General features: G+C 37.6%; 1 protein-coding gene across 1 annotated transcript in view; it reads left to right on the top strand.

Moving 5' to 3' along the window:
• The window catches only part of LOC127639968 (neurocan core protein-like), a 101,487-nt gene that overhangs the window by 63,327 nt on the left and 16,251 nt on the right, over window positions 1-21,909 (top strand). Inside the window, exon 9 of the mRNA XM_052122329.1 lies at window positions 10,681-10,794. Coding sequence (XP_051978289.1) covers window positions 10,681-10,794 — 114 coding nt within the window. The remainder of the gene's footprint in view (window positions 1-10,680; window positions 10,795-21,909) is intronic.

Genomic DNA, 21,909 nt, shown 5'->3' with positions numbered 1-21,909 from the left:
ATTTATAATACAGTACCTTTGTTCAAGAGCAATGTCTAAACTCAAGCACTGATTAGAGCTTCATTGAGGTTCAAAGTGTGCTCTTAAAATTCCCCCACTTTCTCTATAACCTGCAGAAATATGACAAAACTCCTCATTCCTGTGTGAGATACCAGAAGCTGCATGGATTGAATCACCGTCAGGGTTAGAGGGGCTTTACAGAATCTACCCTTAGCTCTGTAAGCCCTCTGGCCGCCTAGACAAGAGCATCTGATCTGGTCAGGGGAAACCTTTAGAGCCTGTCGTGACTGATGTATCTCACTCTATCCCTCTTGCATCTATCTTTCACCACATTACACTCTTCTATTCCATTCTCTCTGTCTCTCTCTGTCTTGTTCTGTGCTTGAACAGCTTTGAGAGCAAGTTTGACCTACCCACGCCAAAGAGAGAATAGAGGTGCTGTCAGAACTGAAGAGCAACAGTTTGAAATGTTGTGACACCTCTACTCATTAGCTTGTGCAACGCTCCCCAAATTATTGCACTAGCTTTGTCAGCAGTGACCTGGACACTCTCTGGCTTTAGCTAACAAAGACACTGCCCTTGACTGAAACCGAAGTGCTTTATAGCCAACATAGACCATCACATTAGGCCTAGTTTATGGAGGCCCAAACCTGCATAAATAATAAATGAATAAATGTAATAATAAAAAAATAAATAAAGGAATAAATGTCTTGATAAAACAAATATAATTCGTTTTTAATTAAAATTATTCCTGAAATTATATTATTGTATAACTTTATTCCTTTATTATTTTCTATATTTATTTTTAACTTTATTTTTATTCTTTTTAGCTTTTAATTATTTATTCATTTATTTTGCATATTTTTTATTTGTGTTAATTTATTTTTTATATTTATTTATTCCCACATATATTTATTTCCATATTTATATATTCCCATATATATTTATTTATTTATACATGTATTTATTTGTACTTTTCTGTGTGCAACATGGAAATGAGGGAGGCGGTCCTTGCGTAGCTCCAGTGCATCATTGGTCGAGAGCTCAATAGTACTTATCGGTAGCAGATGGACGTCCCACCTTAGCACCCACTGACTCGCACAGATTTAGAATATGCAGGGAAAAGTTTTGCTGAGAGTTTAACAATCCAGGATGTGCTTCTACATTCATACCGGCATACAGCTCTCCTAAAACATCAATAAGCACCTCTACTCTAAATGAAACAGTCATTTGATGCGTGATTATCCGCTTCATTAGCAAGTTGCGCAACTCTCTAGATATATGTGAAGCGTCAGCTACAGATTTATATACATGCATAAACGATCAGGGAAATGAAGCTGGTTGTATCTTTTGCAATGAACAATCATAACAACAGAAAACAATATTATGGATTTGCAGATATCAAAATATGAAGTTATTTTCGCAGAAAAAAAAGAAAAGGACAAGGTTAAATCATATCATTTATGAAACTTGCTCATTTTGTGGATTTGTTGAAGAAACAGCTCCCCATTTATTTTGTGATTGGAGTATAACCAATAAATCTTGGATTGACTGAAGCTCTTATGTATATATCCCTACAAATAACTATAGTTTACACGCGATATGGCTATGACCTAACGTCACATCAAAACAAGTCAAGAGTAATCGAGCACACGCTTCAATCTACAATAAGCCAATGATAAGCAGGACCCGCCCACATCATTATCATACAAGAGACAGAAATGTAAGAATAAATACAAAAATAAATAAATGTGGGAATATTTAAATATAGAAATAAATACATGTGGGAATAAATAAATATAAAAATAAATTAATGCATAAATAAATAATAAAAACAAAAAAAAACAAATGAAAGAATAAAAAATGTTTTAAAGAATAAAAATAAAAAGAGAAAATAAAAAAATAAAAAGAGAAAATAATAAATAAAGGAAAAAGTCATACAAAAATTAATTCAGGAATAATTTTCTTTAAAAACTAATTATATTTGTTTTATCAAGACATTTATTCCTTTATTTATTTTCTTATTATTACATTTATTTATTTATGTATTTATTTATTATTTTTGCATGTTTTGTCCTCCATACTAGTTGTTTTCTTCCAAACATTAAAGGAATATTCCAGGTTCAATTCAAGTTAAGATCAGTCAACACCATTTGTGACATAATATTAATTACCAAAATAAAAGAATATGACTTGCCCATAATTTAAAAAAATCTCAAATCTGGGTTATAGTGATGCATAATGGAAGTAAATGGGGGCCGATTGTTTTACGTTAAAATACTTTATCAAAAGTATAGCAACAAGACATAAACAATATGTGTGTATACATGATTTTAGTGTGATAAAATCACTTACTAACCTTTTCTTTGCAATGGTATAGAATGTCAACAATATATAAAACCCTAAAACTATTGTAAAACAATGATTTAAACAACTTTACAGCTCAACTAATACATGAGTTTTAATAGAAGAATGAATGCAAGTGCTTTTATAAAATGATATGCTTCAAATTTCTGCTTTTAATCTCTCCAAAAATTGGCCCCATTCACTTCCATTGTAAGTGCCTCATTATAACTTGATTTTAACTTTTTTAAAGAAAGTCAACATTTTAAAGAAAGTCAAAATTATTTTTTGTGAGCTTAACTTGTATTTAACCCGCAATATTTCTTTAATTTAATTTGTATGAACACATGATAGACTTCAAGTTATACCCATGGGACCTGTGAGACTGATCACACTGTGAATTCGGCAACAGAAGTTCTAAAGTTCTGCTGCTTATATCCATCTGTGCTTACCAAAATTTAAACCACTTCAAACCACTTAGGTGAAATATCCTCTGGGTGGTGCCAAAAGAGAGTTAGTTTGTAACCTGCATCCTGACATCTTTGCTCTGGGGAAAGCCAATCAACTGAGTTGTAAACGAAAACCATCCTAAATGCATTTAGAGGGTGATAGCACTGCAAAATGTACACAATCCAAAGCCATTCACTAGCGAGTATCATACATCTAATATAATATGATGACATTTGAAAATTATCCTTTGCAATGGCAGTAAACCTTGAGGTCTATCTTCCATGTTTAAACTATCTGCTTATTGACCTCTATGTTTATCTCAAAATGATCAATAACTGAATGGATTTTATTGACTGAAACATACCATTGTGGTTTGTGACACTGAATCGATAAAATGTTCGGCGCACCAGTAACTGTCAGTGGTCTGAGATCCTTTAAATGAAGAAATGTCAGGGTGGTATTGATACATGTTGAAGTTGGTCTTCATTCATACCTCTGGACTCTCAATGGGTGGCCTGCTCCTTCTGTGCAAATATGTGATTTTTACCTAAATATTTCTGAATCCCAGTCCTTCCCTTCACCCACATGCAGTAACATGGCATGCAAACACTGGTATTTTGATCTTTAAAAATATCAAAACAGCATTTTATAAATGAATTGTTTTTGTTCTACTAAGGTGTTTGTTTTGGTGCAATTTTCCTGATCGGGCACATACCTGAATTTCAAGACGTAGTAGAACTCGGCAAGTCAAAGAGCGTTGTTGATTCGTTATAACTAAGGCCTGAAATGTACTTTATGCAAGTAAGCATACACAGATTCGAGCACTTGCCCAATGCATTGCCAAGGTGTGGCACAGTTGAACATGTATAACGTGTGTTCTTGCATTTCTTTGGCGGTAACTTACCTCACTACTCAAGGAGGCGATAGAGTTACCTTCAAAAGTTTGTCCCATAAAATCGATTGTGTTATTATTCGTGTAAGTTGCTATAAATATATTGAAATTACTTACTTGCTCAGTAATATTCTCTTCTAACTGTTGCTCTGCCATTACAGTAGTTGACCTAAAAGAGAAAACTCAGTTTAGGACATTTCACAATAATGTTTGCTATAGTGCTCCTTGCGTTTAGAATGCATCGCGTACTTGTGTTGTGTACCTGGTCTGACACATTTTGGAATGCAACAACACGAGAAATCAAGCTTGCGTAGCTACAGTAGAAGCTTCTGGAAATGATGCTGCATGTAAATAAACGAAGGCTTCATTCACCTAGGGTGCTTTAATTCATTCTTCCATTGTATGAATCAGGCTTTACAGTATATATTGTTCTGTTTTTGTTTTCTCATTCACTGCTCGCTTCTGCTGATTATCCCACCAGCTCCACACTGAAAAAGCTATTCTTGAACTGCCGAAACAATTATGTAGAAGACTATCAACAGAAACAGGATACACAATCCTCTGAAAGAGTGTAATTTATCTTTCAAATGTTAAAGAGTAATAAAATAATGTCACTGAAAGCTTGGAATTTCAATGCTCTCGTTTAGAATGTCATTGCCGCTGACAATTCTAATCCTCAAAGGAAATGTCAGGGTTGTCTTGTCATTGTCATACATCTTCAGGGCTTTTCTAAACTCCTGGCTTCTCCGGGGGAATTAGAGTTCTCCAGAAAGTTTGGAAGGACAAAATTTAAAAGTTTGAAATTGAATATAAACATTCACAAATACATTTTTGTGCTCTTTTAATATATTCCTTTTCATCAAATGCATTTTATAGTCATCATCTCCCATGATGTACTTTCTGAGTCGGCACAAAGCAGCGGAGCACAGAGTCCAACGGTTCAGTTTCTGTTTACATGGAAGAGATGGATGACTTTGATGGCTTTCCAGCAAGGCTTAGAGGTGCTAACAGCCCTTAGGATATAGATGCACCGAATCCCAGATAGGTGATGCATTGCAAATGACTGCTGTCCGCCGCTGTCAGAGGCGTTTACATTTTCAATCATTATTATTGGAACCCAGGAGCACAGTGTGATAAAATGTAATCCATGGGAACTTTTCGTGCTCTTGTGGAGAAAGTCATTGCATGTGGTATTGATCTACTTCTTCTTCTCTGCCCGTTATTAGATTCTACAGTGGACTCAAGATCCCATGGAAAATGTTTATGGATCATTGGTCATGAAATAGTTGATTGTGTTTGAGGTCTCTTTTATAAAGGGAAGGGAGGACTATTTACATTTTATTTGGCACGTCGTTTACAAATGCCCCAGCAGCCGCTGAAATTGAAAACATAAATCTGGCCAATGTGAAATTAAGCATCTTCTCTCTGGCCCGCGGAAACCATTGAAAATACAATGAGTGTGGCCCAGCATAGAAAGCCAATGTCAGACGGCTATGTATTTTGGACAGGGTTGAATAGGTTAGGCTGCCCTGACAGCTATAGTGTACAACTGTAGATGTTTTCAGCACAAATACTGGCCCAGTTTGTCTGATGCAACCTTTCTTGCTGATGAATGTCCTATCCAGGCAGCTCTCAGGACACTTGTTTTCCTAAGGCAGTTGCCAAAATACTTTTTGTCTCTAGAGGGAGGGATGCACGTTGGTAAGTGTTTATGGAGGAAATGTTTTATTCTGACTGAGAAGCTAGAGGCAGTTGTTGTGTACATCCTGAAATATTTACAGCTACATTATTATGTGTTTTTTAGAATGCATTTATCGATGTGTACATTTGTAAATGGATTGCAATAAAGCACCGCATGCATTAAAGTAAAAAATGTGTGCTATTGGGGCCTGGGTAGCATAGCAAGTATCGAGTGCTATCAGGTCTCCTAAGCAACAAATTGGCCCGGATGCTAGGGAGGGTAGAGTCACATGGGGTAACCTCCTCATGGTCCTGATTAGCGGTTCTCGCTCCCAATGGGGCACGTGGTAAATTGTGCGTGGATTGCGGAGAGTAACATGAGCCTCCACATGCTGTGAGTCTCTGCGGTGTCATGCACGATGAGCCACGTGATAAAATGCATGGATTGTCTGTTTCAGAAGTGGAAGCAACTGAGACTTGTCCTCCGCCACCCGGATTGCGGTGAGTAACTGTGCCACCACGAGGACCTACTAAGTAGTGGGAATTGGGCTTTTCAAATTGGGAGAAAAAGGGGATAAAAATAAATAAATGTGTGCTATTGTCAGAGCTATGTAATGCTCATGTGGGCAGTTTGGATTTGAAGTATTTTTGTCTTGTTTTCCATTAAAAATAAAGAAAATCTGAACATTTTTAAAATCAAAAGTAATTTACTTGAGAAGCAAAATTGTGTAAGTCAAAGAGACTTTTCTGAGAAAATAAATTGGCGTAAATTCATTTTTCTTATCCAATTGGCAATTTTTTTCTTGTTTTAAGCATAAACCTGACTAACATTTGTTTGATTTATGTATAAAAAAAAACCCGAAGAAGACATTTTTGTTTCCATGTAATTAGAACATTAAATGGTAACTCTACAATAAGGTTGTGTTCGTTAACATTTGTTATATACAATAGTTGACATTAAAATTACTGTTCATTGATAGTTAAAGAAATTATTAATCTTGGTTAATGTTAATATCAACAAAGACTAATACATTTTAAAGTTAACATCACAATAGTAACACTTTACAATAGGTTGTATTTGTTAACATTTGTTTACTATATTAGTCATCATGAACTAACATTGAACAATACTTTCACAGCACTTCTTAATTTTGGCTCACTTTATTAGGACACCTGTATTTTATGTACACCTGTACGCCTACAAACATTGGCCCCCATTCACTTCCATTGTAAGTGCCTCACTGTAACCTCGATTTTTGCTTTCTTTAAAGAAAAGGAGGGACTAGTCTAAATACAGTTTTGTGGTAATCAACATTATGCAGCAAATGCTGTCAATTGAGTTTAACTTCTGTTGAACCCGGGACCCTCACTATTAGCACTGGTGCTCCTCAGGGATGTGTTCTCTCTCCACTGCTCTTCTCCTTATATACGAATGACTGCACTGCAAAGGACCCTCTGTCAAGCTCCTGAAGTTCGCAGACGACACCACGGTCATTGGCCTAATCCGCAACGGTGATGAGTCTGCATACAGATGGGAGGTTGAACAGCTAGACACGGTGCCTACACACAACTGTAAAGTGTTCATTGAATGCAGACAGGGTTTCGTCTTTATGCGATTCAGCATTAGAACAATCATTGCCACATGAAGCAATTGATAAGAGCGACACACACACACACACACACACACACACATTCTTAAGATGTCTTTTCACAGTTATACTACTTTGTGCCACACAACTTGTTAATTCATTTATAAGTGGTACCATGCAGTGCACCTGATCAGTTGAGCACTGGTGGTCCACACTGCACTGGACAGTCGGCTGCAGTTGGTTATGGCATTCACAGTTAGGTTGACCAGACACCACTTTAAAAATGGGGACAGTCAAAATTTTACAAGTCATGAACCGCATCAGGGTAGACTTACTGTCGGGACACCTTTTGTCCTAATAATTAGTCTAAGACAGCTATAGGTTTTAGTTTTTTCTCCCCAATTTAGAATGCCCAATTCCCAATGAGCTCTTTATCTTCTGGTGTAGTGACTCACCTCAATCCGGGTGGTGGAGGATGAATCAGTTGCCTCTGCGTCTGAAACTGTCAACCCATGCATTTCATCACATGGCTTGTTGAGTGCATTACCGCGGAGAATAGCGTGAAGCCTCCATGTGTGCTATGTCTCCGCAGTAACGCACTCAACAATATTTAATATAAGACAATAAGTATATACATGGCAGTGAAGAGTACTAATTTTGAGCTCATTCTGACATCCATGTTTTTTAATGGGAATATGGGTGGACTTTACCTATACCTTTACCATATACGCTGCATTTAATAAAAAGCATGTCTTTTATTATCGGACAAATGTGAAGGCTGTGTTTAAATGCTGATTTTAAATTCACTGGTTGAGCTTTTGAGAGACGAGCATTCATGAACTTCCTTTACAATGATTAGACTGATTTACGACAGGTGAGATTATTACAGTAAATCCAATAATGGGTTTCGCCCAGGGCACCAAACAAGTTTGAACCACTACTGGCTGCAATAAACATGCCGGGTTTTGGTGAATAAATGGTAAAGACTTTAATATTAACTGAGATGAATTAATCTGAACAATTAAACTGCAGAGAACTTTTTCTGTCTCACAACACTGTGGAAGACGACGGTGCAGGTTGACCAATCAGAAGAAAGGGGGGGTTTCAGGTCCACCCATATGTGCGAATCAAATATTCAAGCCATAAAGTGAAATCAAATAATCAAAACGCACAGTGTCCCAATTTCCTATTTTTAACTTGAGCATTAAATCGAAATGACGAAAAACAAGCCATTATTTGTTTTTTTATATTGGTTTTGTATACGAATAATGAAATTGCAAGTTGTTTATTGTTTTTGTTTTATTTTTAATTCCTAATTGAATATGAAATGAAGGAATGATACATGGATTGAACAACGAGATGTCTGGTGTGGTTACAACAACCTTGAGCTGAATACACTCAAAACAGAGGAGATGATAGTGGACTTCAGGAGAAATCCCCCCTCACGTGCCTTAAGGAAACGTGCAGGTAGAAGTATTCTGGACCCCACACACCCTGGCCACTCCCTTTTTGAACTGTTGACCTCTGGCCGGCACTGCAGAGCACTGAACGCCAGGACATCCAGGCACAAGTACAGTTTTTATCCTCAGGCCATTTTCCTAATGAACAATTAAACTGCCTTCAGGACTCCCATAGTCCAATAATGTATAAATATCTCATGTACATATGTAAATTCACTCATATTTAATTAAATAACTGTACATATCCCTACTTTGCACATATATAATCATTTGCACAAGTACATATGCCATTCTATGTTATTTGTCCTATTTATTTATTTTGTACATCTGTTTATACTCTTACCTTGTTTTATATTCTGTGTCTCACAGTTGTTCTGTGTGCACTTGTTTCTCCTATCACCCAAAACAATCATTGTGTACGTGAGCACACTTGGCAATAAAGCTCATTCTGATTCAGATTTTTCTGATTCTGATATTCCTTTAATATCTTGTGCAGTTTTGATTCACATGAAAATATATATTTTTATAAAGATGCTTAGACACAAGATAAAAATAAATAAATAAACAACATGTCTGCTCTTTATTGGAGAGGAGGGTGATACTGGATGATACTGGAATGTATTGAGTCAAGTCAAGCATAACTGTATTATATACCCCCCATGCGACTGAGTGTCTAGACAAGCCAACCCTTACCCTGTGTGAAATTAGCTGGCCCTTTGACTAAAGATACCATCTGCCTCTGCACTGCTTTGATATAGTGGAGCCCCTCTTTCATCCCAGCATGTTTCTTCTCCCTCTAAATCCTCATTAATCCAACCATGGGTGTTTCATCCTCAAGGCAAAGTGTAGATGATCCTGCTGCCATTTGCCTTTACCCTCTCTGATGCCCAGGAGATGCACTCACATGGTTTGAAGGCAAGAGGTTCTCGTTTGCCAGCTGTGTCTTAATTGATTTTGCCCTCAAGCTTGAGATTGTAGAGGCAGGTGAAAACCTTTAGATTCAGAATGTGTGTCCATGACTGCGTTTTTGTGTAAGTGTGGCCACGGTATGTTTATATGTGAGAGTTAGTGATTTTAAGTCTTTGCAATATAATTTCCAGATTATGATACAAAGCAAATTTGCATAAGGTTTACAAACTGGTGCCCACATTTGTGATACTATGATATTCATTAAAACATCTCAGTTTGTGTTCCCCTTAAAGGGAGAGTTCACCCAAAAATGAAAATTCTCTAAAATTGCTCCAAAAAGCACATACAGGCATTATAAAATTAATCCATACAACTCCGTTGTTTTAATCCATATCTTCAGAAGTGATATGATAGGTGTGGGGGAGACAGATCAATATTTAAATTTTTTTTGCTAGAAATTCTTCTCCCTGCCCAGTAGGGGGTGATACGTATGAAGAATGTGAATCCCCAAAAACACAACAAGAATAATGTGAAAATGAAAGTTAAAGTGGAGATTGACTGAGCAGGAATGATAATTTATAGTAAAAAAGGACATAAATATTTATCTGTTTCTCACCCACACCTGTCATATCACTTCTGAAGACTTGGATTAAACCACTGGAGTCATATGGATACATTTTATGCTGATTTTTGGAGCTTAAAAATGTTGCATTGTATGGACCAAAAGAGCAGAGAAATTCTTCTAAAAATCTTCATTTGAGTTTAGCAGATGAAAGAAAGTCAAACGCATCTGGGATGGCATATGGGTGAACTATCCCTTTAAGAATGAAAGTCATATGGGTTTGGTGACATGAGGCTGAGTAAATTATGACAGAATTGTTTTTTTTATTATTTACTCACCCTCATGTTGTTTCTTAAAGCAACAGCCAGAGTCTAGAATGCATTTTCAGCCAAACTGGTTGGCTTATTCCCCCCTGTGTCTACAAAGATTTGATATTCACAGCTGGTCCACTCTTGTTCAAATCTGTCTTTCGCATACGTGTTTGCAAAAAGAGTCAAACTCATTATTACGGTAATTTCAGTCCAAGCGTTGTACAAGTTAATTTATGAAATGCCAGCAAGACATTTTTCTTCAGCAGCATTTCCAACTTGTCAGGATAATTGGAAAATATAGTAATGTTAGGACATTATGTTAGTTTGAAAAGAGGAAAATAATAAGCACAGAATCTCTTTGTGGTGTGTCATTTTCATAGCACCTGTGGGGCTCTCTCAGGTTCTGATGGAAAGGCAAAGAAATGCCCAACCCAGTGTATTGTTTCTGAATTTCATAATCTATTGTTTATCTTTGTCCTCACAGATGTTGACGATTGTCAGTCCAATCCGTGTCAGAACGGAGGCACCTGTATCGACGAGATCAACTCGTTTGTATGCCTGTGTCTGCCCAGCTATGGTGGAGCTACTTGTGAGAAAGGTAATAAAATAGCACACGCACACCCACAATCACGCAGACTTTTACAATATTGGTGAGAATATGTCATAGACCATTGAATGGACAAATGTTCCTTAAATAATTCCCAGATTGTTTGATAAGACATCTTAAGATAGCATCAAATACTAAAGGTAAATTTAATACAACATGTAGCCTCAATATCTATATTTCGGCAACAATTACTTCCTATCTTCTGATATCTGTGCATGTCTGTATGACAACTCAAAATTATATAGGGACTCGTGTCACCGGTCCTACTCGACCTGCCCTGAGCGGGATTCGAACCGGCAATCAAAATAATATGGGAGTCAGGCATGCTAGAAAGGAGGCTATAAAATGCCTGGTTCTTGCCTCGGCCCCTAATGCGTGTCATAAGGCCAGGAGAGTCAGGTTTACACACTGCACAGCTATCACATACTAGCTGGCTACCTTTACAATCAACCCCCTAAATCTCACTCCCATCCAGGTAACAGCACCAGTGTAACCGGTCCTACTCAAACCTCCCTGAGCGGGATTCGAACCGGTGATCCCGGCATGGGAGTCAGACTTGCTAGCAAAGAGGCTATAAAAGCCTCAGACCCAAACTATACTTTTTGTTATCCAATTACATGTGCTGATTAATGCTTAGGTCATTGCATCTGTAATAATGGGACCCAAAATGTTTTACCAGGTACAGGACAGGTTAAGTTTGTCTAGGCAAACTTTGATGTTGGCTTGATAAAGCCTTGTCTGAAGTTTAAAAAAAGCCAAACAAACTTAGTTTTTTTGTTTTTAGTAATGTCTAGTGGACACTACATGACTCAAGCTCGTCTCCTTTGATGTTTTGAGTCGGCAACGAGAAGTCTTAGATCTCATGACGAACGTGTCTTATTGTGTGCACACTCCTGCGACATGCTGAGGCTAGTCCAAGACGCTACAACAGTTTTTAAAAGAGCTTGAAATCTATATGTCTTGTCAGGTGTGCGAACTGTCCTGACGAGTAAGTGATCGTTATGAGCCAAAACCAATTAAATATAGAGAGAGTGCAAAATAGGGGCAAGGTATTAGGAAGCAGAAGGCACAAAAATAAAAATAAGTGCAAGCCGTTCTTTCGTGTTTGTTGACATATTATCAAGAATAAAGTGCAGGAGTTTATGAATGAATTTCGTTATCTTAATTTTAAGAGGCATTTTGAGCGATCCATTTAAAACAGGGCGATGATATAGGCAGCTATAATGGACAGTTTTTCACCTGTAATGTGCAGATTTAAAGGGAAATAAGCATACGATCGGAAATTTAAAATACAAATATGAGCAGCATGCACAATGAAGCTCAGGTACTGTACTAAAATAACTCAGGTACTGCACTAAATAAAGAGTTGCAGAGTGCCGATGGCAAGTCGTGTAGTGTACGCTTGGCATTAGAGACAGAATTTTTGACATTTGGAGTTTGAATTCATAAACATTCAGTTGGCTTGTTTGAAAATTCCGTCAAAGTAACACACTGTATACACTGGATACGCAACACGAACATTCTAAACCATTTAATTTGTGTAGTAGTGTCAACATGACATGCAGCTCGTGTCCGGTGTAGACAAGGTGGAAGTCTATAGGAGTTTCAACTGCAGGTATCTTCTGAGTGAAAAAAACATATTCCGATCAGTTAGAAAAGTCCTTGAATACTATTCCTGAACTGTCTGAAAGTCTGAGCCAAGTTTGGGGAATGAATTTTTAAGCTCTAAGAGGATACATTTTTGTCTATGTTTGGGATTTTGACAACACCTTTATCAGTTTATCCATAGTTTTCCTGGCCAACCACTGGCCAGTGCTATGATTGCCGCCACATTGTTTTCTGGTTCCGGTCACCATTAGAAGTAATAATATGCATAGGTATATAGATATGAAGTATATAGTTACAACTCCCTTTGTGTTCAACGGAAGAAAGTTGGATTTGAAACAAAATGAGGGATATTATTCCTCACCTGGATTTAAATATTTTAATTAGACTTCAAAAGGAACAATCTAGATGTTGTTCGCAATAACTGTGGTTAATGCACAACTAAATAATGTTGGGTTCAAGTCCGAGTCAAGTTCGAGTCTTTAGACAATGGAGTCCAAGTCGAGTCAGAGTCCAAAAGGGACAGAGTCGGACTCAAGACCGAGTCCATAACAAGCTGAGTCCGAGCTGAGTCTGAATTAATCTGTTCATGAATCTGAATTCAAATTATAACCATAAACTCAACATCAATAATTTAAGCTTATTTTAACTTTCACAACTAAGAAAAAACAACTGTCAATATAAATGTAACAAAAACCCCTCTATATTTTATGATTAGTTTTCTGCTGTTCAAACTTCAAAATGGTTTCAGAATGAATGCTTTATGTGTATGAAGACAAAACTGTCCTTCAACACACTTCTTATTGCGTTCTGTTGACATTTCAGTTATTTGTTGCTTTTTCACCTCTGCTCAAACATAGACTAAAGAAAATGAAAGCTGCGTTAGTCATTAAAATCAGAGTTATTATTGTTTCGAATTTTAATTTTGTTTTTTATTTCTACTTAATTTTCAGTTTGTCATTTCAATGTAGTTTACTTTTATCTAAAATTATCCGTATCTAAAGAAATAATATATACTGAGATTCCTTTTTTGTCTCTATCTGCCGACTGGTTTGGGAAAATAATGAGTCAACACAGTAGTAATTAGCACTTGCTGAGAAGTTACATCTCACGACTTGACTGCAAATGCTGGTAAAGCCCACTGCTAATATTAGGGCCACATAATTAGGGACACGGACATGACAGTTTATTCACAGAAAATGTGAGGCAGTTCTACACACCGCTTGTGCAACTAAAACCCTGATGCATCCGTGTGTTATCGTTTAAAAAATATAAGAGGTATCATAAAAATTATTTAGTACTACCTTGAAGAAGCTATTTGACAACAGATACGATATGGTTTGGTGAGAAAAAAAAAAACGAAATCCGATAGATTACTAAGTGAAACGCTTCACTGAACGTTGATCGCCTGTGCGCATTTATCTTTTTTTTTATAGATTTGGAAAATCCCTAATTTGGAATGCCCAATTCCCAATGCACTCTTAAGTCCTTGTGGTGGTGTAGTGACTCGAATCTCAGTTGCCACCACGTCTGAGACAGTCAATCCGCACATCTTATCACGTGGCTTGTTGAGCGCGTTACCGTGGAGACGTAGTGTGTGTAGAGGCTTCACGCTATTCTCCTTGGCATCCACACCCAACTCACCACACACCCCACCAAGAGTGAGAACTACATTATAGTGACCACGAAGAGGTTACCCCATGTGACTCTACCAACCCTAGCAACTGGGCCAGTTGGTTTCTTAGGAAGTCTGACTAGAGTCGCATATCCTTTGTCTTGTGGCTATACTTTTGAAACAGTCAGTATTTTAATGTTAAAATATTTTCCCTATTCACTTCCATTTTATGTGCCTCACTGGAACCAAGATTTTTGCTCTTTTTAAAGAACAGGATGGACGAGTCAAAATAATGTTTGTGGTAAACAATATTATACCACAAATGCTGTTGATTGAGATGAACTTGTATTGAATGCAGAATATTCCTTTAAGTGCTTGTTCTATGTAAAAAGTTCAGTGTATCTGTCTGAATGTGACACTTGTCCATGCTCGTGGGGAAAATGAACATTCAGAAAACACCACTGCGCGAATACATGGATCGGCTTCTTTCAGCTCATTGTTGAAAATGCGTTTTTGTATTATTTTCGGCATTTGGCTGACTGACAGGATGACATAGAATGCGAACGCTAAGCGCATGGCATCAATGCTATGGTAACCAGATGCATTTACAGCTGATTTGCTGAAGACTAGAATGAATGTATCATTCATTTTCTTCACTGCAAACGATACCAGAGACACAATAGCGAGAAGGACAATGAGGATATTTAATTTAAGAAGAAAAGAATCAGTGACCCTAACCAAAACCGGTACTGTCCTGTGTAATAAACCGGGACGTCTGGTCACCCAATTTATAATTAAATTATCAACAAAACATTTCACTGCCCAAAATAACTTCTTATTTTATTATGCATTTTATTGTGGAAAAAACTGTACACAAACAAACATATTTTAAGCAGCTTGTCAATGCTTTTAAAATAGAAAAACAATAAATAGGTGCTGTTTATCTGTTTAGAGTTGCTGTCTGCTTTAGCAATAAAAAAAACAATTCCAGACTTTTTAAGAAGTTACAACAAGGACCAGTTTAAGTTGATAACCTCAAGAGACTAAAGATACCTACATGTGTGGATACTTAATAGCCCAATATTAATAATATTATATTGTATTTTGTTTTAGTAAGCTGTGAGAGACATGATGTGGGTGACTTGACTTAATGAAGTTCTTAACCATGACGAAACCATGATGCGAGTACGCTCTTGGCTGCACAAGCGCCATGTGCGATTTTACCAATTTTCAGGTCCCGTCCTGTGTGAACCTGCCTTGTGGTTTCTAGTACATTGGCTGTATACCTATTTTTATGTGTTTATCATGCCAGCCACCTCAGTAATCGATGTCATGCAGCAGTCTCTGTAACATTCAAGCGTATTGGTTGACTGAGTGTGCCACTCTGCAGGTGTGATTGCTCAACTTGGTGAAACAAACTCTTGCTACATCTACAACATCAGGGGGTGCTACAACTGCTTGCAGACAGAGTGTCCATTAATTTCTGTTTTTCATTATTTTTATTGATTTATTTTGTTCATTGCAACACAAATAATATACCATGGACTCAGCTGGACTCTGAAAAGAATTTGAGTTCCAAAGGCTCGAGTCCGAGTCAAGTCCGAGTACAAATGCATCTGAGTATGTGACCATTCCAAGTCCATTAAAACTGGACTCATGACTCAGACTTGAGCCCGAGTCAAAACTCAAGTACCCCAACTCTACAACCAAATACACCCCTTCAGAAAGAATGATCAAAGAGTCACTGAATCCCATGTCAGGTTAATTTGTTTGCTCGTCCAGTCTCCAGTGTAATGTGATTCAAAGTCTGTTATCATCACAACCACATCAGTCCTTTGAAGCTCACCTGCCTCAACCACAACCCCCAGTTTCCATGGAGACCACTACCAGAGTCGATAATTGTACAACACCACCAAATTTGTCAAATTGCCATGGTTCAGATGCCTACAGTTCTGTACAGAGCTTAATCTGTGAATCAACATTCCAAGCAAGCAAATTAGTTTATCTTGCTAATTGCAACACTTCTGGGCACTCAAAATCAAGTAAAAGCTTTTTTGAACCAGGGGATAGATTACCCACATTTTTTTAATTCTGTCATCATTGACTCACCCTCAATTCCATATGGCTTTCTTTCCTCTGTGAAACAAAAAAGATGTTGGATGCATCCATGGTCTTGTGAAGATTTAACGCTAGTAAATATCCATGCATATTCCGTTAAAACAATTATACATTTAGCACCTTTAATTTTAGCTCAAAAGCTTTCCAGTGCCTGCTGCTTACTCTGTCAAAATCTACTCATGTCAAACCTGTATGACTTTCTGCCATGGAACATTTAATGCCTCCCATGGCTTACTGAGCCACACAATAAACCGATGCATTGAATGCCACACTGCCACAGTCTGCGCATGAAGCAGCCTGCCAAGACCTGAGCACCACACACAATTTCTGCTTATTTCTCTCCCCTTCCTGCTCATAATTAGTGAGAGCAAGCAATTCCCAGTATATCTGGCTGACTATAAAGTATTTGTTAAGTCACATTTGGGGGGAAGATTTATGAGCTAGAGTCGTGCCTGATGTTCATTAACTTACACCCAACAGAAAATTATTTTCTTGTAATTGTTATAAACACCCTAGCCAGTGCTGTTGTATTTCATTTCATGGTTTAGGATATTGAAATAATGTTCTGAAATAAAGTCTACAAAACATTTCCATCAATTCAAAAATTAACAAGCAATATTTGCCCCCCCTGGAATTGATAATCACGAGCATTTTGACCTATTGGAAAGAACTAATTTTATAAACACTTAGTTTGTCAAATATTTAACATTTTAAAATACATGTTAAGCTCACATGTTAATGCTTGACAGCATTTTGTGGCATAATGTTGATTACATTATTTCGACTCCTCCCTCGTTTATTAAAAAAAAAGAAGCAAAAATCGCAGTTACAGTAAGGCACTTACAATGGAAGAAAATGGGGCCAGTCGAAAAACATTAAAATACACACTGTTTCGAAAGTATAGCCTCAACACATTAAATTACGTGTGTGTAAGGGGGTTAAGATGGGCAAGGAGGAGGGGAGAACCGGCTTGTCAATATAAATGATAATTTAATGAAAACTTAAACCAAAAGCACAAACATAAACACACACATGACGCACATGACCGTAATTCTCTCTCTCTCGAACCGTCGTAACCGGCCGCCTTTATCCCTCGCGTGCCCCATCAGGCCGATTGGGGACCGGGCATGCAACATTCTAGCCCGGCCCCGTCCCTCTCCGCTCCACAGTGTGTTAACATGATTTTAGTGTGATATAATCACTTACAAACCTTATTTGTTTACAGTTAAATTGGCATGCAAAAGGTCAAAATTTCTGTTGCTGTGAATAGTTAAGTGATTAGAAGATGAACAGATCTCCTAAAGGCATAAAGTTAAAGATGAAACATTCTTTTCAAAATTGTAAGCAATATTAGTGTATTATTTTTATTTTGTACAATTTTAGAGTGAAAAAAAGGAAAGGAGCACCAAGTTTGGGCACCCCAAGAGATTTGAGCTCTCAGATAACTTTTACCAAGTTCTCAGACCTTAATTAAATTGTTAGGGCTATGCAGACATGGGCTCCTCTAAGCAGCTGCCTAGCACTCTGAAAATGTAAATAATTGATGCCCACAAAGCTGGAGAAGGCTATAAGAAGATAGCAAAGCGTTTTCAGGAAGTCGCTTCCTCAGTTCGCAATGTAATTAAGAAATGGCAGTTAACAGGAATGGTGGAGTTCAAGATGAGGTCTGGAAGACCAAGAAAACTTTCAGAGAGAACTCCTCGTAGGATTGCTAGAAAGGCAAATCAAAACCCGTGTTTGACTGCAAAAGACCTTAAGGAAGATATAGCACTGTTCTACTGTAGATCGACACCTGCACAAATATGACCTCCATGGAAGAGTCATGAGAAGAAAACCTTTCCTGCATCCTCACCACAAATTTCAGCGTCAGAAGTTTGCAAATTAACATCTAAACAAGCCTGATGCATTTTAGAAACAAGTCCTGCAGACTGATGAAGTTAAATAAAGCTTTATGTTCGCAATGAGCAAAGGTATGTTTGGAGAAAAAAGTGTGCAGAATTTGGGCTTGTGTTGATGCCAATGGCACAGGGGAATATTTCTCTGGTAGAGGAAAGAATGGATTAAATTAAATACCAGCAAATTCTGGAAGCAAACATCACACCATCTGTAAAAAAGCTGAAGATGAAAAGAGTATTGCTTCTACAACAGGATAAATATCCTAAACACACCTCAAAAGCCACAATGGACTACCTCAAGAGGCACAAGCTGAAGGGTTTACCATGGCCCTCACAGTCCCCCAGCCTAAACATCATCTATCCATCATCTGTGGATAGACCTGAAAAGAGCAGTGCATGCAAGATGGCCCAAGAATCTCACAGAACTAGAGCCTTTTGCAAGGAAGAATGGGTGAAAATCCCCCTAACAAGCATTGAAAGACATTTAGCTGGCTACAAAAAGCTTTTACAAGCTGGGATAATTGCCAGGGGGTGTTACTAAGTACTGACCATGCAGTGTGCCCAAACGTTTGCTTTTGAAACTGTAAAAGATGGATATAAAAAAGTAATATTGCTTAAAATATTAAAGAAATCTGTCATCTTTAACTTTATGCCTTTTGGAAATCAGGCCATCTTTTGTTTGCTTAGCTATTCACAGCAACAGAAATCAGGGGTGCCCAAACTTTTGCATGCCACTGTATATATATTATCCAAAATTGTATTCAATGCAAATGGTAAACCCTGTAATGTGGTAAATGCCATAATGCTGGTTTAAATGCTGGCTTACACAAAAAGCATCTTTTTTTTTTTTATTTGATTTTCTTTATCCTCTTTTCTCCCAATTTATAATGCCAAATTCCCACTACTTAGAAGGTCCTCGTGGTGGTGCGGTTACTCAACTCAATCCAGGTGGTTGAGGACGAGTCTCAGTTGCCTCCGCTTCTGAGACAGTCAATCCACTTATCACATCTTATCACATCTTATCACATGGCTCATTATGCACGACACCACAGAGACTCACAGCATGTGGAGGTTCATGCTACTTTTCACGATACATGCACAACTTACCACGCACCCCATTGAGAGCGAGAACCTCTAATCACAACCACAAGGAGGTAACTCCTTGTGACTCTACCCTCCCTAGCAACCGGGCCAATTTGATTGCTTAGGAGACATGGCAGTCAATCAGCACACCCTGGATTCGAACTCACGACTCGAAGTTCGAGGGGTGGTAGTCAGCATCAATACTCTCTGAGTGGGGGGCCTGGGTAGCTCAGTGATAAAGATGCTGGCTAACACCCCTGGAGTTCACTAGTTCAAATCCCAGGGTGTGCTGAGTGACACCAGTTGGGTCTCCTAAGCAACCAAATTGGCCCGATTGCTAGGGAGGGTAGAGTCACACGGGGTAACCTCCTTGTGATCGCTATAATGTGGTTCACTCTCAGTGGGGCACATGGTGAGTTGTGCATGGATGCCATGGTGGACGCAGTGAAGCCTCCACCCACACTATATCTGCCCGGTAACATGCTCAACAAGCCACGTGATAAGATGCACGGGTTGATGATCTCAGATGCGGAGGCAGCTGAGGTTAGTCCTCTGCCACCCGAATTAAGGCAAGTCACTACGCCACCATGAGCACATTGTGAATTGGGCATTCCAAATTGGGGAAAAAGGGGAGAAAATCCAAAATAAATTAAATAAATAAAACTTTTTAAAAAATACTCGCTGAGCTACTCAGACCCCTCTCGCCCAATTCTTGAACAATTATTGCTGTTGCCTCTAAAATTAATTCAACATATTAAAAAGCAGATTGAAATAATCCACAGCATAAAATAACACATTAAATACTCTTCTAGAATAAATGTTAAATATTTGGTCACTCTCTGTTTTAGATTATACAGCTCTTTACTGTCTACCACTAGGCGAGATTTCGATTAAAACCTTTCACAATTTTCAGAACTGACTTTAGTTTTTTCATCATCATCAAAACAAAAAAACACTTAAAGGAATATTCCAGGTTCAATACAAGTTAAGCTCAAACAACAGCATTTGTGACAATATTGATTACCACAAAAAACATATTTTGTCTTGCCCCTCCTTTTCTTTCAAAAGAGCACAAATCTGGGTTACAGTGGGAAACTTACAATGAAAGAGAATGAAGGCCAATTTTTGAACTTTAAAATACTTTCAAAAGTAGAGCCACAAGACATAAACAATTTATGTGTAACATGAGTTTATTTTGATAAAATCACTTACTAACCTTTCCTGTGTAAATTTATAGCGAGTTTTACAACTTTGTTGCCATGACAATATGATGTCAACAAACCCTAAAACCTCAAAACGACAGTAATAATGTCCATTTAATCAACTTGAACATTTCAAATAATACACATGTTTTAACAGAAGAATTAATGTAAGTGATTTTATAAAATTATAAGCTTCAAATTTCAGCTTTAAAACCCTCCAAAATTGGCCCCATTCACTTTCATTGTAAGTGCCTCACTGTAACCTCGATTTTTGCTTTTTTTAAAGAAAATCCAAATTAATTTTTGTGATAATCAACATTATGCCACAAATGCTGTTGATTGAGCTTAACTTGTATTGAACCCGAAACATTCCTTTAATATTGATTAATTTCTGACCTTCATTACACCAAAGTTTGCTTCCCTAAAACTGACTAGTTACTGGAGTGTTTGTGATTGTAGCAATCTAAAATGCTGCATCAATCCAATCTCGCAGCCTTTGTCTTTTATCTGGAAGGAAGTTTTGTCAAGAGTAGCACTGATTGACAGCTGGAGAGAGTGGTGGGGATGTTACATGGCATCTAGTCTGAGCTAGAGGGAGACACTGTTCTTAAAATAATTAAGACAGACAGTGAGTTGTACCACCAAGGTCCTGCATCAACCAATACAGCCAAATTAATCACAGTCTTCTGTGTCTTTATATAGTGTGTGGACTAATGAAGATTTTTTTAATTATAACATTACATGGGTGCATGGTGAAGATTACTTAACACAGCAGGCAAATTGAGTAGAGCTACAAATTGCTAGTGATTTTCCTTTTTATACGATGTTAGCCAATCATGAGTGTGGGCGTGTCTTAAAGTTGAAGTACATAGAAAACTGATCATTTCAGACAGAGGGCCAAATACAGGGTAGAAAAAGGCCATGTAATACTACATTATTACTTTTTTGGACAAAAAAACTTTACTAATATTATAGGTGAACCCCAAGGAAGAAAAAAAAATTATGTGACCCCTTTAAAGAAGATTAAAGGCTTTATGTGGGCGTTCCGTTTACTCATTTGACTGTTTCATTTGTTGAATAAACAAACATTCTGTTGGCTTTTTTGAACATTCCGTAAATGTAAGTCTATGGTATTTTTCAGAGAATCCGGAATCACGTTTTCATCGTGCATCGTAGATCCATGGTGCTAGGATGTTTTTTGTTGTTTTTTTGTTGTTTTAGGTTAACCATCAGGGCTGTGTGCTCGTGAAAATTGCTCCTTTCTGCTGAGGCAAATAGAAATGAATGCTGCAGAGTGCCGTGGACTGGGTGAATTTGGTTGTTAGTGAGGAATTTTGGAAAGGACATTGAAGAAAGATTTGGCTGCACTTATTTCCTAGTCTGATTTTTTTTCAGCAAAGCAATTTTCAGAAGTTGCTTACCATCAGTCTATATAATTCAACAAAATTTGGCTTGCCAAATATTTTCTGTACTGTGGAAAACCTAAATCAGATCCTGAATGGATCCTACACCAGCTGACTGTTGCTCTACTGAAGCAAAACAGTAATTCTAAGCATCATGCAGTAGGCTCCCTTGCGGACAGTCTGTA

This window comes from Xyrauchen texanus, chromosome 48 (genome assembly GCF_025860055.1).
Source record: "Xyrauchen texanus isolate HMW12.3.18 chromosome 48, RBS_HiC_50CHRs, whole genome shotgun sequence".
Taxonomy (NCBI): Eukaryota; Metazoa; Chordata; class Actinopteri; order Cypriniformes; family Catostomidae; genus Xyrauchen; species Xyrauchen texanus.
This window is presented reverse-complemented; position numbering and strand designations above follow the sequence as displayed.